Here is a 15,401-nt window from a genome sequence, read left to right as displayed (position 1 = left end):
ATAGTACTTGTATATACCATATGCGTAGTTGGCGAAGACACCATGCATAACGTTGCAACGCGTGAAGTGCGAAGATGCTGCAATCACCACTGACCAATTCATTATTTGTTATCTCGCTGATTTTAGCTAACCGGTTCAACGACTTCTGAAGACCTGAACCTTTTCCTATTCTTTCCATCTCAACGAGATCCGCGTGATGCTCTTGGACCACATCGTTCACGAGAAAGCATGGCATCATCCACCTACGACAGCGCCCCCTCTACATCTGTGAACCAAACTTCCAATGGTGTCAAAACCCCCACTAGACGACCAGCAATCGCAGCCCCAGCAATGGGACGGATCACTCCGAGATCCGCTTGTGAGCCATGTAGAACAAGGAAGATCAAGGTGAAGTAATCTCTCTTTTCTCTGCCCAACACAGCTGATACCTCTCATCTAGTGCACCGGAGAGAGGCCCATCTGCGCGAGGTGTCAGAAACAAGGGAAGGATTGTGTATATGCGAATGCCACGACTTCATGGAGGTGAGCTGCAAAAATCCATCGCCGAGCTGACCTATCAAAGTTATATTGCTACTCTTGAGGAGCGTGTTCGTCAATTAGAGAGTGAGAAGGCCGAGTGGATCAATCGACATGGAGGAGCAGAGATATCAGGTCGACTAGCCAAGAGACCACGCCTCGCTACCTCACCTCAATCGACGCCGTCACCACCACCCTTCCCTCCAGCTAGTTTCGATAGCGGAGGGTCCGCGGCACCTAATCGACCTGTCATAATCAATGAACCTCCTTCGTATCACTCCTCTCTCGTCGCCTTCGACCGCTCTATCCTTCCCTCCGCACAGCACATACATGAACTGCTTTCGCATTATTTCCTATACACCAACGCCGCATTCCCCGTTTTCCACATCCCAACCCTGCAACGGCAAGTCGATGCCGTCTGCTTCTCCGACGGTCCTGTGCCCAGGAATGACATCGCGACGGTCCTTCTGGCTCTAGCCATTGGCGCTGCTTCGTTGTCCAAGATAAGCCCTTTATACACGACTTTAGGGTCTCGAGCAGAAAGTTTGTTTCACGCGGCGGTGGACAATGCGCCCTGTGGACCGGAGATGAAAAGGTTAGACAGTCTGCAGATGGAGGTCGCTCATCTGATCTTCGTCCTTTATAAACCGAGCTGTGGAAACGCCTGGGAACTTGCCGGATCTGCAGCCAGACATGCAACAGGAATGGGATTGCATTGCGAAAGCGAAGGGGAAGAGAGAACGCCTCTAGAGCAGGACATGATGCGGAGGTTGTTCTGGATGTGAGTTGAATTACCGCCGACTCCGCTCACGAGCGGACTCCAGTACATACTCTATCGACGTGATGACATGCGCAGTAACAACCCGACCACCCGCCATTTCGGATCATTGGGTTACAACAGATGTGAGTGACAAATGTCTCGCGAATTCGCTGACTTCAAAGCTCCCCTCGGTCTACGACGATGCACTCATCACCGACACTTCAGTCCTCTCCGGAGACATATCGCCTTTGAAAGCTGCATCGCTCCAGGTCTACCGTCTCTGTCGGATCCAAAGCGAAATCCTGACACGACTTTATACCACAAAGGCCCCTCCGCCAGCTCTCTGGTATGATACCATGATCGGCAAACTCGTTCAATGGCGCGATACGTGCCCCGAAGGCGCAGGATTCGCCAACGACGATTGGCAAGTGCTACAATATCATGCAACAACTTCTATGCTTTACCGACCTTCCAAAGCAGGTCCCACCCCGGATCGACACGCGACAACCACAGCTTTAACCAGTTCAAGGGAGGTTCTCAAGAGAAGCAAAGATATGTACCGAATGGGCCTGATCAGTTTCAGTAAGTCTGGGGGGTACCGAACTTCTCTCGCTGACGTCTCAGACTGGATCACCATGCACACTTTGTTCATCCAAGGAATGACGTATCTCCATGCGCTCGTGCAAGCCAGACAGAATCGCTGGAATCTCGTACCTGCAACAGTAGACGTATTCCTGGACATCCAAGCATGCACGTCCCTGATGGAGGGTCTAGCTGGTGAGTCACCGCTGCTGCCGATTCCAGGCGACTGACTTTGAAGTATGCAGCCACCACGCCAGGTACATTAGGTCTTCGTAATGCTTTCGAGGCTATCTCCGAACAGATCGCCCGGTATATGATGGCTAGCTCTAGCCAGAGCTGGATCACGCCGACGCCAGATCCGATGATTGAATCCGCATACCCTCGTGCGCGCGCATTAGATGTGTTTCTGACCCACCCCTTGGCTGAGATGGAAGAAGAAGACTGGGACAAAAAGGTTGACGTGGTACTGTGTATGTTACCATGACGCTGGAATGCGTTAGTGGCTTGATTAGGCCTCTGACGGCGTTTGCATGTTCGCTAGTCTGGCTATCTGGTTACGATTACTCTATCATCATCATCATATGAGACACGATATGACATGACATGCTTTGCCGAACTCCGGCTTGATAATGTCTTTAGCTGGAACATCAGTGAAATTCCCGATCTTGCCTCTTGAAATCTGCGATCGAAAATAGAACATTTAGGCAGAATATACGTAAACATCGACGTCATGTTCAAAATGATTTCGGTTTTTCTCTTTACCTGGGCATTTCTGTTGTGAGCAGACGATGTCGACATTTTCATACGTATGCACAAACATATGTATATATAGAGGATATGAAGAGCCGTACTAGAATTTTCTTCTCCCATCAACCTATCACAAAGCAAATTAACTATATCACAAGATGCCCAACCAAGCTTTAGACACCAACCCTCCTACTGGATCAGTCCAGCACATCACCACCCATGGGTCTGACTGGCTCTGGGCGGTGTTCGCGATCATGACCTTTACCGATATCGTCGTCTTCTTCTGGCAATTTACTCTCCCACGAGGTCAAAGAGTCTTCCATCAGTTGGCTATGGTGAGTCATTTTCAGTCGCAAAAGGACGAGAAGGCGTCGCTGAATCCTTCTCTCAGTTCATCCTCACCACCGCTGCCATCGCATACTTCTCCATGGCGTCGGATCTTGGCTATGCCTCCATCCTTACCGAGTTCGGCCACATGGGATACTCTGCCAACACTACCAGACAGATTTGGGTGAGTCTTACCTAGACGGGGACTCGGGCTGATAATGCAGTATGTTCGATACATCGATTGGGTCATCACCACCCCCTCCCTCCTTTTGACCTTGGTCTTGGCTTCTGGTCTCCCGCTCTCCGATATCATCGCACTTTGTTACTTTGACCTGGTCATGATTGTGACCGGACTCGTTGGTGCCCTCGTCGCTACCAGCTACAAATGGGGTAAGTTCAACTTTATGATGCCCACGGGGATGCGCGCTCATGTGGCTTCGTATCAGGTTTCTACGCTTTCGGATGCGCTGCTTTGTTCTACGTAAGTTCTATTCACCAAAGTGCGACACTTCCCGCTGACCTTCAGTAGATCTGGTGGGTTCTCGCTGGACCTGCTCGAGCCAGTGCTGGAGCTCTTGGCGCCGATTACAAGAGCGCCTTCACCTCATCCGCTGCGATCCTATCTTTCCTCTGGCTACTATACCCAATCGCTTGGGGTGTGAGTGATTCTTCACTCTCACTTGTTTGCTCCCGCTGACTCGCTCGCAGCTCGCCGATGGTGGTAACGTCATCACCCCAGATTCAGAGATGGTCTTTTACGGTGTCTTGGATGTACTCGCCAAGCCTGTCTTCACCATCTATCATCTTTACAGACTTTCCAAGGTTGATCTCAGCTTGCTCCAACTCTCTTCCGGGAAATTCTCGACTTCTGGCGGAGTCTTCGACCGTGAGAAGCACGCCGCTGCTGGTGCCCCCGCAACCGTAGGAGTTCCCGGAACTGGCACTGCAGGTGCCGCTAAAGGCGGTTTCTTCAGCCGAAAAGGTCACCGTGATGCTGTAGCCGAACCCCGAACTTCCGAGGCGACCGCTGTAAACGCGTGAAATGCTCTTTAAAGTCGTCCTCGTCGATCACAGACTCGTCGATCTATATACATTCCTATAATCTAGCCCCGTTCCACACACTGTAGCCTTAATGCGCATGTATCGAATGTGTAACTCTCTATCCCTTGACCTCCGCGAGCAGAGGCTCCCCTTTCATGCTCTGTATTGCATTTCGCACGCAAAGTTCTGCCATTTTGTTTCTTGTGTCAAAGTCGCCGGAGCCCAAGTGAGGAAGTACGATACCTGAATGTCAACAAGACTCTTTCCTTCGCAACCACTTACAATTATCGAGATGCAACAGAGGATGATCCGGCTTGATGTTCGGCTCCCCTGTGAGCACATCTAGACCGGCGCCAAAGATTTGACCTGATTTGAGCGCTTCATGCAGGTCATCCGAGTTGACCACGGGGCCCTAGCGAGACTTTAGCTATGGTTCCGATCGATCCACTCACCCTAGCAACGTTGACCAAAATTGACGTAGGTTTCATCTTCGCCAAAAACTCTTTGTTCACTATATCCTTTGTTGACGGGTTGAGGTCGCAAAGAACGATGAGAACATCTGCTTGTGATGCAAGTTCGTCCTTCTCCACCCGCTTGACCTCGACACCGTATCTCTTTGTGAAGTCTGCATCGATGGCAGCCTGGTTTGCCCTTTCCCTTGAAGAGTTGTATATGATAGTAGGTGGCTCCGTCTTGTTAGTAAACGCAAGAAGCCTATCGACTGCCGCTTGTGGGATCCGTCCAAAACCGAGGAACCCTATCTTGAGCCCAGGATGTCCCAGTGAATGACCACAAAGGACGAACGGTGCCCATGGTATTTTCGGCCACTGCGGGTCAGCGTATAAGTTTTCTCCAAAATTAACTTACCTCTCCACGTTTGACCAGATCAATTCCATATCCAACTTTCCTCAGTGTCATCAGAACCAACATGACGGTGATGTCGGCGACTACCCATCAGCACTGCGCTTGCGTGGTTACGTACTCACCGGCATCGTTCAGTACGCCTGGCGTATGCCCAATCTTGATCCCTCGAGCATGAGCAGCCTTGACGTTGATGTGATCTGACCCGTCAGCGTTTCCATGGGGATATGAGACTCACCATGCCCAACACTGAAGGTTGAGACACATTTGAGGTTCTCATTGCAGGTGTCAATAAACTCCTGATCCACCTTGTCACTGGGCTGACTGTGCATGATACAAGCGGCACCGACTTGGGGATCGGCTATGTGCTTCAACACCCACTCCCTCGAAGGCTCAGAATCGTGCGGGTTGACGATAAGCTCGTAGCCAGCATTTTCGAGAATGCCCATGGCATGATTGCCGACGTGACGAGTGCTGTATTGGGTGAGCTCGATACCTGGTGTATGATAAGATGATGGTACTGCGCTACACTCACATGAGTATCTTTGACATGAGGGGGAGGACTTGTACAAGTTGCTGGTGTGTCTAGCAATAGCTCGTAGTGTGTATGATTGAATGTACAAGTGAATGAATGAATGATGTATAGTAGGATGATTTGTTATCTATCATCTATCCATCTATTCATCTATTTGAGATCAACTACATCGGCCCGAATAGACCGTAACATACTCGACCGTCAATCATAACCATAAATATACCTCCCACTTATGAGGGAATCAGCGGCGATCTCCGCTTTCCCTTAACCGGCCAGCTGTGCAGCAAACCACTCATAACGTCAGCGTCATACTGTATGTCAACAGCTTGCTTTCTTTCTCTCTCTCTTTCTCTCTTTATACCTCATCTCTTCATCATACTCAGCATACACTGACACTATACCTCATCATGTTCGAGTTCCTCATCACCCTCTTACTCGCAACCTCAATCATGATATCCTTCATGGCCGTCGGTGTGGCTATCACCATGCCTTTCCACGGTGCTTTGGTTCGACTGCGAGCCAATTATAACCCTCACGCTGTAGGATTGGATGCGCAGACTCGGTCAGTTTTACGGTCACCCACATCTCGGAGCTATCGCTGATACCGTGTATAGTGTCGGACCGACTCTCTCTACCCTTGTTGGAACTCTCAAACGAACGAAACAGCTCGAAGGATGGTGGGGTCTGTGGAAAGGTCTGTCAGATCTCTTCTCAAATGTCACCTGTTCCAACTAATATTCCCGGCTTCCCCATAGGTACATACCCAACTCTGGCATATACAACACTCCTATCCATCGCCTCGATCATCTTCGTCGGTGGGTCCTCTACCAGAGGTCCCAAGAATACATACAGTGTGCCAGAAGCAGGTGGTATACGGTGAGTTACGTATCATCAAGCGCCCCGACTCATCAGCTGATACTTTCTCAGTATGGGTCTCTTCACCATCGTCCTTACGATCATCGCTCTTCCCATGACTATCATAATCAATCGGTAAGTTCGCACGTCTGCATGACCACCGCTAACAGCTAGATCCATCATCACCCCTTACAAACTCCCCAATAACCCCGCCACCTCGCTTCGAGTGCTCCTTTCTCCACACGAATTGGCCAAACCGTACATGCTATATCTCACCCCTGGTCTCCTCGCTACGACTTTCATCCATTCTCTCTGTGTCACGCTCATCGCCCGAACCATGCGAGTTTTCTTTTTGGGCGCTTCCGCTCCCGAAGACATCTCTGATAGCATCTCACCCTGGCGATGGATGATCTTCATTATCTGGCAAGCACTTGCCACTGGCTGGCTCACCCCTCTCGAAGTTGTCAGTACTCGACTATCGGTGCAACCCAACATCCTAGGCGCCGTAGCGACTGAAGAGGAGGAACAAGGTCCTCCTGAAGGCGTATCATTCTGTGGGACCGACGAAGATGTCATTGGTCTCCGCCCCACCACCGACCCTTACCTTGGCATGGTCGACTGCGGTCGAAAGGTGATTGAGGAGGAAGGGTGGCAAAGTCTGTACCGAGGTTTCTGGTGGACCATGTTGGGGAATGTTTTTGGAGCTTTCGCGTGATGGGTGGATGTAGATATACATAAGAAATAGATATGAACAAATAAATGCATATAACTCGTGAAATTGGTCGTCATATCGTGAAAAGGCTGAACTTAAAAGGATAAACAAATATATATACAAACAAGCAACATTTCCAATCCGTACAAAAAAGAATTGATGCTACACCGCTCGACGGCCAATCATCCACCCTACTTCAGTCAGAAATCGCTCCCGTAATGGCATCAGAGCTTGTCGAAAGGATTCATCGAAAGAAGTGCGATCTTCGTTTGCCGGCCTTGACGAAGGAAGCGACCAGTGTGCAGAGTGATTTGCGTCCCATTGACCAGTCGTACTTTTACTTGTCAACCTATCCATCGTATCTGCCCAAGTCGTGACCACTGAGTGAGGATACATTCCACCTCGCTGATTCACCTCCGCAGATAACGAGGTGAGCCAGAGGGTCCAGATGGACAATACCAGTTTTGCCAATTCGAGGACGGGATTGGTGGGTGGGGAGGTGACCGGTACTACAGACAACAAAGTTTGTAGACAAGTGGTGAGTGGCTGAAGGAACGCAAAGATGGACTCCGCTTCCAGGGGCGGTTTGGCATTGGAAGTGAAGAATTGGATGTAGGTGGACGCCTGGAACGGATGTCAGCCCGAAGCTCGAATCGCGATTCTCGGCGAATCACTTACTGTTCTACAAAATATTTCTGCTTCGTTCCGCACTCGCTCCCAGCGTCTCAATTCGAACAGCTCTGAAGCTTCTCGCATGCCCAAACTACCCCCTGCAGCTTTTTGTACAGCTTCGAAAGCCGTCTGGATCTCTCTGACACAGGTCTTGACTTCGGGTTGCGGGATCTGATTGAGCACTGTCTCGGATAACGTTGGATGAGTGCGGAGCAATTGCATGAGTATTGGAAGATGAGCCGAAGATGGTAGAGTAGCTGTTCAAGAGTGTCAGTGACGATGACTGTCAAACACGCGGACGGAAGAACGAACCAAGTAATATTCCCACATCTATACCGTCTGATGAGGATGTTTGCGGATTCTCCGACGAGGTGAACCTGGATCTCTTGGCTGATTTGGATGGCCCATCCTGAAGAGCAAGACCAGCGACTGCTGAGAGGTCAACCTTGGAGGTTGAACCACGGACCTGAGACGATGACGAAGCGGGCGAGTTGGGAGAAAGAGGAGGAGAGGAGGAAGGAGACCTAGATCGACGTGTCCTTTTGAGCGTGCTCGAAGAAACTATATGATTCGAGTCCGACCTCGGCCTGGCAAGAGAGGTCTTGGTTGGAGAATAGACGGGAGATGACCAGTTGAAGCCAGTATTTGTTACACGGGTGGGCGTGGTGAGTCCTGTTGGGGTTGATGGGTGACCGAAGCCAAAGGAGAGAGGTGAGGGACGAGCAGCGAATGGGAAGGGAAGAGAAGAAGGAGGCTGCTGAGTGAGAGGATGAGCCATGATAGGGGGCGAGATGTGAATGAGTTTGTACTAATGTCAGTAATGACAGTTAGAACAAGATGATGATGAAGAAGAAGAAGAAGGAGTAGGAGTAGGATGATTGACAAGTTGAGCGAATGAGCATGAATGAATGCATGGTGGTTGAAAGAGCTTTGACCCATTACAATTGTGATTAGGATCGTTTGTAATCGGAATGAACGATTGTTTGCCACTTTGATTACGAAAGAGCTGTAATATTATATTATTCAATATCATCAAATTTTGAGCCATGACCTATTATTGTGATTTTGATTCCGTTGCCAGAGTCAGTCCATCGTCATTCATTCGTAGTATAAGATGGTAGCAGTATTGAAAAAGATTATAATCATACAGTACAGTTGATACTATCATACTATCATACTATCACTCGTATCTTCTACCTATCACAAAGCTTCCTCCTCCAACTGGATCAGTTTATAAAGCCTGATACAGCAACGACAGAAATACGTCCATCATACATCGCTGTTCAAGACCAAGACAAAGACCACAAACCAGTCATTTCAAAGTGATCGACCCCTCAACGAGGATATTGGAGCAAAATGACAACGGCTCAAAAGGTATATCGCCATTCACCCAGCCGACCTATACACCCTTGGAGACCTAAGCTGATGTATAGATTTGTATGCCAATATAGATCAAAGATATCGAGGAGGAGATGGCGAAGACGCAGGTGAGCTTCAGAGTCATTTTATTATCATGCCTCATTGGAATGTAAGCTGATATCAAAGGCAAGCGAAACAAAAACACAGAGTATGTACCCTACTTCTACTTACTTGGACTTGATCAAATACTGACCTTCTATGAAGATACCACTTGGGTCAACTCAAAGGTACGCTTCCACCCTTCCTTTTCCATTGATCAGACCCCAGTGCTGACTCCACGACAGCCAAATTGGCTAAACTCCGAAGAGAATTAATCACTCCATCTGGAGGTGGTGGCGGAGGACCAGGTATAGGATTCGATGTTGCTAGAACAGGTATTGCGAGTGTAGGATTCGTTGGCTTCCCTAGTGTGGTATGTTCATCTCTATCACTTGTTCAGTTGATTATCCGCTCACCGAAGACACGATATAGGGTAAATCAACTTTGATGTCCAAGTTGACGTGAGTCATAGCCATGAGCGTAGCCCTCATTATCGCTGATCATGCGATCGCAGTGGCACGCACTCCGAGGCAGCCTCCTACGAATTCACCACCCTTACCACAGTGCCAGGAACAATGACCCACAATGGCGCTCGTATACAGGTCCTTGATCTTCCTGGTAGATCTTATTCATCAATCTACGCGTTGAGAGCTGTGCGCTAATATAGTGACCAGGTATTATTGAGGGTGCCAAGGACGGTAAAGGTCGAGGCCGACAGGTCATCGCTGTAGCCCGAACTTGTAACCTCATTTTCATCGTGTTAGACGTCCTGAAGCCACTGAATGATTTGGCAATTCTTACCAACGAGTTGGAGGGTTTCGGCATCCGGCTAAACAAAAAACCTCCTGCTATCACTGTCAGGAAGAAGGAGAGCGGAGGGGTGAGTGTCGACCTTTGCAATCGGAGCTGACCCAGCACAGATCGCAATCACCAATACCGTCCCGCTTACAAAAATCGACGCTCAAGAGATCAAGGCTGTCTTGTCCGAATACAAAATGAGCAACGCTGCCGTGTCAATTCATCAGCCTGACGCTACCATCGAAGACTTCATTGATGTCGTTGAGGGCAACCGGTAAGTGTCATTTGCTACACGTCTCACTCCGCTGACATCCCTTCAGTGTATACGTTCCTGCGATTTTCGTTTTGAACAAAATCGATGCGATCAGTATAGAGGAGCTCGACCTATTATACAAAGCAAGTGGTCTCGTTTCTTTTGCAAAGCTATGTTTTACTGACTACCGCTCTCGTAGATCCCAGACTCCGTGCCCATCTCTTCGCAACTATGGTTGAATATCGATGAACTGCTTGAAGTCATGTGGGACAAGCTTAACCTCGTCCGAGTGTGAGTACTGAGCGCGCTTGATATACAAGGGATCGCTTCAACTGATTTGCTGTGCAGCTACACCAAACCTCGAGGGCAACAACCGGACTATTCATCGCCCGTCGTCTTGCGTAGAGGTAAATGTACTGTCGAAGATTTCTGTAATGCTATTCACAAGGAAATCGTCAAGCAATTCCGTACCGGTGAGTGCATTTAATTCCACGGGACGCGCAGAAACCCAGCTGAAACGTTCTTCTCCACAGCGATGGTATGGGGAACCTCGGCGAAACACTCTCGTGGCCAGAAAGTCGGTTTAGAGTGAGTGATGTCTGATGTTCAAACGAGTATCCTCAAGACTGACTAAAACCCTCATCTTATAGGCATGTGTTGGAAGACGAGGAGTAAGTGAAGCGTCTCTCTCATTCAGCATTCAGATGACTGACCATGATTGTCTTTCCCACACCTTTCGTGAATCACTGTGATCCTTCTATTGCCAATTTCCTTCACATTCACTTTTGATGTCGCCTGGTCGCTTCTGTCACCACTCTTCTCTTCTTTCTTGTACCAAATTTCGATAACCCCCTCCGCTTTTTCGATCATCTTTCGTCGAATCTCGATTACGTACCCTGCTGTTCATATATTCAGTATCATTTGTATCTTCAAGAAGTAGAGTTACTTATATCGATATGCCATTTATCCCTGATAATCCTATGCGTGCGAAGCTCGAAACAACGCGATCGCCCCGTTTGGCGATTATCCCTTTCAAATGCCAGGGTATGTGATTACGTAATGACCGAGAACACCATAGACTTGATTTTCAAAATTGTTCTAAGGAGCCATTGCTTGAAGGAGATTGTGTGTATGGAGCTTTGTGGAGGTTTCAGGTCATCAGTTTGGCAATTTGAGACAAATCATCAAAGCTATGGTGTTCTCTGCAACATTGGTGAATTTCTACTTGACTTGAAATAGCTAGCAGGAAGATGAAGATTTGCATCATCCTGATTAGTTTATCTTGATTATCATCCTCAGGCCAGCTATGTGGATGGTCTTGTACCATATCTAACAAAGTATATGTATGAGATGCATCTATATTATGTATAGCGCTATGTAAAGGAAGAGAAAAGGGGAAGAGGAAGATGGAGCCCACTATATAATATACAAGAGTGACACGTAGACAAGTATCCCTCACAACCAACACAGTGACCTCCTGCACTGACCCCTACAGTGACCCCTACAACAACCCCTACAACAACCCCTACAACGACCACTACAATATATGCTGTGATATATTGTATGAGTGTGGCGATAGATCATTTATTTCGTCAATATCAAGGCATGTCAAATGAGAGACAGAGTACATAAAGCAATGTGATGCTGTTTAACTAGTGGTGCACAAATCTGGTCCGCACCAGTGGCAAGTCCCTGCGCTTCATAAGCAATAAGCAAACTTGCCTAGCCCAAGCAGATTACTACAGGAGTGTTTATCCTATTCTGTATTTGCTTCAAACTCTACACTCGCTTGAACCTGCCTTCATAGTCATCGCACATAACTCTGCCAAACCCAACCTGTCAAAAGCGCAACTTGTCAAATCAGTCACACCCTATCTTATCCCCATCCTTTCTGTCAGATTATCACTCTACCTGTCAAACATTGTCAAACATTGTCAAACTCGGTCTCAACATTCAACACGGCGGATGACACCAATGATGGAGGTGGAAGGTATAAGGTGGTTGGTTATCTTGGAAGGTTCTGAAAACTATGCTGCTTGGTCTATCTCGGTCAAAACTTGTCTGATCCTCAAAGGGCTTTGAGTCTTCACACTTGTCAAATCTGATACCCCTGCTCCTGCCGCCATTGAACAAGCTGCCAAAGCTTGTGCAATCATACTCCAATCACTCTCCCCTACTGTCTTAACTGGTCTCTCATCTGCTTCACTTGATCTTGACAACTCCAATCCTAAAGGTCTATGGGACAAATTGGAAAAAAGCCTACTCTGCTACTGTTGGTGCTAGACGTGCTCAGCTTATCCAACAAATGTGGAACAACCCTGCTACTGAAGGTGACAACTGTGTCAGAAAGATGTCAGAGATTAGATCTGCGCACACTCAAATCAAAGCTGGTGGTGATTGGAAAGAGGATACTATATTGGCTTATGCCATGACCTTTGCTTTACCCGACTCCTTGGGATCTGTTCAAACAGAACCTCTGGTTAAGGGATGACCTTACTTCGGCCAATGTGCAAGCTGCTGTCTCTGCAGAGGCTATTAGAAAAGGTACTATTGCTTCAGCCAACAAAGCTACTGGTCAAAACTTCAAAAACGGTCAAAATGGTAAATACAAAAACAATGGTCAAACTGGCGGAAAACGTTAATGGAGTGAGAAGTGGTGTAGCATCCACAAGTCTTCGACTCACAACACTATGGATTGCCGTCTTACTAATGCCAACAAGGCAAAGAATGGTGGGAATGGTCAAGCGCATGTGTCAAATGATGTTAGAAATGGTGAAGTGTCAAATCTGTCAAATTTGTCCAATGTGTCAAATCTGGATGGAGATGTCAAAATCGCTGTCTACTTGCTCTATCACATTTGACACCAACTCTGATGGTGATTCTTTCTCCTACCATGTCTATGCTGTCGGAATTAGCCGCCTCTAGCCTTTTTTACACGTTTATAGCTTTGTACCTATCTTTCTTCTTCTTCTTCTTTTCTCTGAACTGATGCACCAGATTGCTAAAACTTGACATATGTTACCAACGCTGCCCCCTCAGAGCCCTTCATCATCGACTCTGGTGCCTCCCATCACATGGTTGGTCCAGGTGTCAAACTGGCAAATGTCACTGCAATTCCTGTCAAAGGTGTCAAAATTGGCAATGGTGCTTGGCTTCTCACTGCTGGTCAAGGTACTCTCATTCTTGGCAGACTCACTCTCAACAATGTCCTCTCTGTCCCTGATCTCTCCTGCAATCTCATTGCTGTCAGCTGTCAACAAGATACCCCCCTCTATGAACTGGACATTTGACTGCTTCACTGGCTGTTTGTACAATAAACACAACAACACTGTCATTACCGCACCCTTCTCCAATGGGTTGTATGTCTTCAAGACAAGTCATCTCGCTACTGCTTTCCAGGCCTCCGCTGATTCTCTCCACACTTGGTACTGCCGTTTAGGTCATCTAGGTGTTAGAGATGTCATGAGGTTGGCTAGAACTGGAAGGTTGGGTAAAGACGTACTTGTAAATACTAGTCCTGAGGATGTATCAAGTTTCACTTGCGAATCATGCGTCAAAGGAAAAACTGGTCGATTACCTTCACCACCCGCTCCTGAGGACACCCGTGCTACTGCTCCGCTTGACCTGCTTCATGTTGATATATGGGGACCTGCCTCTGTCGCTTCCAGGGGTGGTAATCGGTACTTCCTAACAGTTTATGATGATCACACCAGACGTATTCACATAACACTGCTTAGAGAGAAATCACAAGCAATTCATGGTTTAAGGGATTTCATCAACATGGCTGAGAATCAACTGGGTAGAAAGGTCAAACAGATTCGATCTGATAATGGGGGAGAGTTCATATCTGGTCAAGCATAAGACTACTTCAAGTCAAAGGGGATCATTCACATCACTGTCCCTCCTGGATCACATGCGCAGAATGGAAGGGTGGAACGAGCACATTTGACAATCTTGAATGGTGTTAGAACTCTCTTGTCTGAAACTGGTCTTGACAAGACGTTCTGGGCAGATGCTGCAAGGTACATTGTCTTCACTCGCAACTGTTCACCATCTAGTAATGGCAAAACCATCCCAATTGAAGAATGGTTTGACAAGAAGTTCAAGTTTGATCGGCTGAGGGCTTTTGGTGAAAGGATCTGGTATAGGCAATACAGCAAAACAACCAAACTGGATTCAAGATATCAAGGGGGATTGTTCGTGGGATATGAACACAATGTCAGTACTTCTACTTACAGGGTACGGGATGAGGAATTAAGAAAGATGGTTGTGTCAAGGGATATCATGTTTGACAAACCAAGCCAACTCGGTCAAAGTATCAAAAATTGTCAAAAGTGTCAAAAGTGTCAAACTGGTCAAAAGTGTCAAAATGTGTCAAAAGTGTCAAATGTGTCCAACAACAAGCAGCAAACCATCAATATCTCTGATGAAGAGTGTACCAGTGCTCCTAAACCTCGTCAATCACCTAGGGTACTGCTTAGACAACTGGCAGAGGCAGATCAGAGAGACAGACAAACGGATTTGATACTTGATACTACACTGCGCATCTTGGAAAGGAGATTTGACACTATTGGTAACATTGATGTTGATGAAGCAAATAATAGGGGAAACGATGATCATGTTGGAATGAGTGCTCTATTTACCGGTTAATTAAGTCGGTTATCCCTTATTTATGATACCCAGTTAAAGGCACCTTGTAGATACACTATTAGCTAACTAAAATTCGCTTTTATCTCTTTATCTCTTCTCTCTTTTACTTTTTACTTAACATGCAATCATATTACTCAACACCATCATCACCGTGACAGAATAAATGATCTATTGCCACGCTCATACAATATATCATAGCGTATATTGTAGGGGTCTTGTAGGGGTCGTTATAGGGGTTGTTATAGGGGTCAGTGCAGGAGGCCATTGCGCTGGTTGTGAGGGATATGTGTCTACGTGTCACTCTTGTATATTATATTATATAACGGGCTCCTTCTTCCTCTTTCTCTTCTTTCTCTTACATAGCGCTATACATAATATTGATGCATCTCATATACTTCGACACACCGCTCATGGTGACTGACTCACCTGCATCTCAACAATCATCGCTACCTGATTCTAATATTGACTCAATTGATCCAATGGAAATTACCGATGATCCTGAATCCTGGGGAACAGAACAATTTGCCCTTGCCAATGCTGCTGCTGCTACCAACCTACCTCAATCCTGGAAAGAAGCTGTACACTCGGGTGAGGGGGAGCATTGGAAGAAAGCTATGGAAGATGAGCTGTCAAA

General features: G+C 47.3%; 7 protein-coding genes across 7 annotated transcripts; 5 read left to right on the top strand and 2 right to left on the bottom strand.

Annotated features, from left to right (window-relative positions):
* Window positions 1-283: 283 nt before the first annotated feature.
* Window positions 284-2,342, top strand: I302_104452 (uncharacterized protein; the record flags this gene model as incomplete). The annotated part of the gene is made up of 5 exons (XM_065869878.1): window positions 284-387; window positions 440-1,297; window positions 1,341-1,858; window positions 1,901-2,053; window positions 2,104-2,342. The coding sequence occupies 5 exons, from the start codon at window positions 284-286 to the stop codon at window positions 2,340-2,342; spliced, it is 1,872 nt and encodes a 623-aa protein (XP_065725950.1).
* A 421-nt stretch (window positions 2,343-2,763) lies between these two features.
* I302_104451 (uncharacterized protein) lies at window positions 2,764-3,131 on the top strand (the record flags this gene model as incomplete). The annotated part of the gene is made up of 2 exons (XM_065869877.1): window positions 2,764-2,940; window positions 2,997-3,131. The coding sequence occupies 2 exons, from the start codon at window positions 2,764-2,766 to the stop codon at window positions 3,129-3,131; spliced, it is 312 nt and encodes a 103-aa protein (XP_065725949.1).
* Window positions 3,132-3,270: 139 nt separating this feature from the next.
* Window positions 3,271-3,973, top strand: I302_104450 (uncharacterized protein; the record flags this gene model as incomplete). The annotated part of the gene is made up of 4 exons (XM_019189807.2): window positions 3,271-3,322; window positions 3,379-3,413; window positions 3,462-3,590; window positions 3,641-3,973. The coding sequence occupies 4 exons, from the start codon at window positions 3,271-3,273 to the stop codon at window positions 3,971-3,973; spliced, it is 549 nt and encodes a 182-aa protein (XP_019049369.2).
* A 118-nt stretch (window positions 3,974-4,091) lies between these two features.
* I302_104449 (uncharacterized protein) lies at window positions 4,092-5,283 on the bottom strand (the record flags this gene model as incomplete). The annotated part of the gene is made up of 4 exons (XM_065869876.1): window positions 4,092-4,133; window positions 4,426-4,734; window positions 4,841-4,920; window positions 5,073-5,283. The coding sequence occupies 4 exons, from the start codon at window positions 5,281-5,283 to the stop codon at window positions 4,092-4,094; spliced, it is 642 nt and encodes a 213-aa protein (XP_065725948.1).
* Window positions 5,284-5,776: 493 nt separating this feature from the next.
* On the top strand, window positions 5,777-6,939 carry I302_104448 (uncharacterized protein; the record flags this gene model as incomplete). Its single annotated transcript, XM_065869875.1, has 5 exons — window positions 5,777-5,931; window positions 5,984-6,063; window positions 6,125-6,245; window positions 6,297-6,359; window positions 6,612-6,939. 5 exons carry the CDS (start codon window positions 5,777-5,779, stop codon window positions 6,937-6,939), a joined length of 747 nt encoding a protein of 248 aa, XP_065725947.1.
* A 159-nt stretch (window positions 6,940-7,098) lies between these two features.
* I302_104447 (uncharacterized protein) lies at window positions 7,099-8,386 on the bottom strand (the record flags this gene model as incomplete). Its single annotated transcript, XM_019189804.1, has 3 exons — window positions 7,099-7,560; window positions 7,615-7,865; window positions 7,921-8,386. The coding sequence occupies 3 exons, from the start codon at window positions 8,384-8,386 to the stop codon at window positions 7,099-7,101; spliced, it is 1,179 nt and encodes a 392-aa protein (XP_019049366.1).
* Window positions 8,387-8,964: 578 nt separating this feature from the next.
* Window positions 8,965-10,792, top strand: I302_104446 (uncharacterized protein; the record flags this gene model as incomplete). Its single annotated transcript, XM_065869874.1, has 14 exons — window positions 8,965-8,982; window positions 9,060-9,095; window positions 9,159-9,175; window positions 9,232-9,254; window positions 9,312-9,439; window positions 9,499-9,527; window positions 9,581-9,684; window positions 9,741-9,946; window positions 10,092-10,138; window positions 10,185-10,260; window positions 10,317-10,408; window positions 10,466-10,590; window positions 10,651-10,705; window positions 10,768-10,792. 14 exons carry the CDS (start codon window positions 8,965-8,967, stop codon window positions 10,790-10,792), a joined length of 981 nt encoding a protein of 326 aa, XP_065725946.1.
* Window positions 10,793-15,401: the final 4,609 nt, after the last annotated feature.

This window comes from Kwoniella bestiolae, chromosome 2 (assembly GCF_000512585.2).
Source record: "Kwoniella bestiolae CBS 10118 chromosome 2, complete sequence".
NCBI classification, from domain to species: domain Eukaryota; kingdom Fungi; phylum Basidiomycota; class Tremellomycetes; order Tremellales; family Cryptococcaceae; genus Kwoniella; species Kwoniella bestiolae.
Note: the sequence above shows the minus strand (reverse complement) of the source record. Positions and strands in the feature narration are given on the sequence as shown.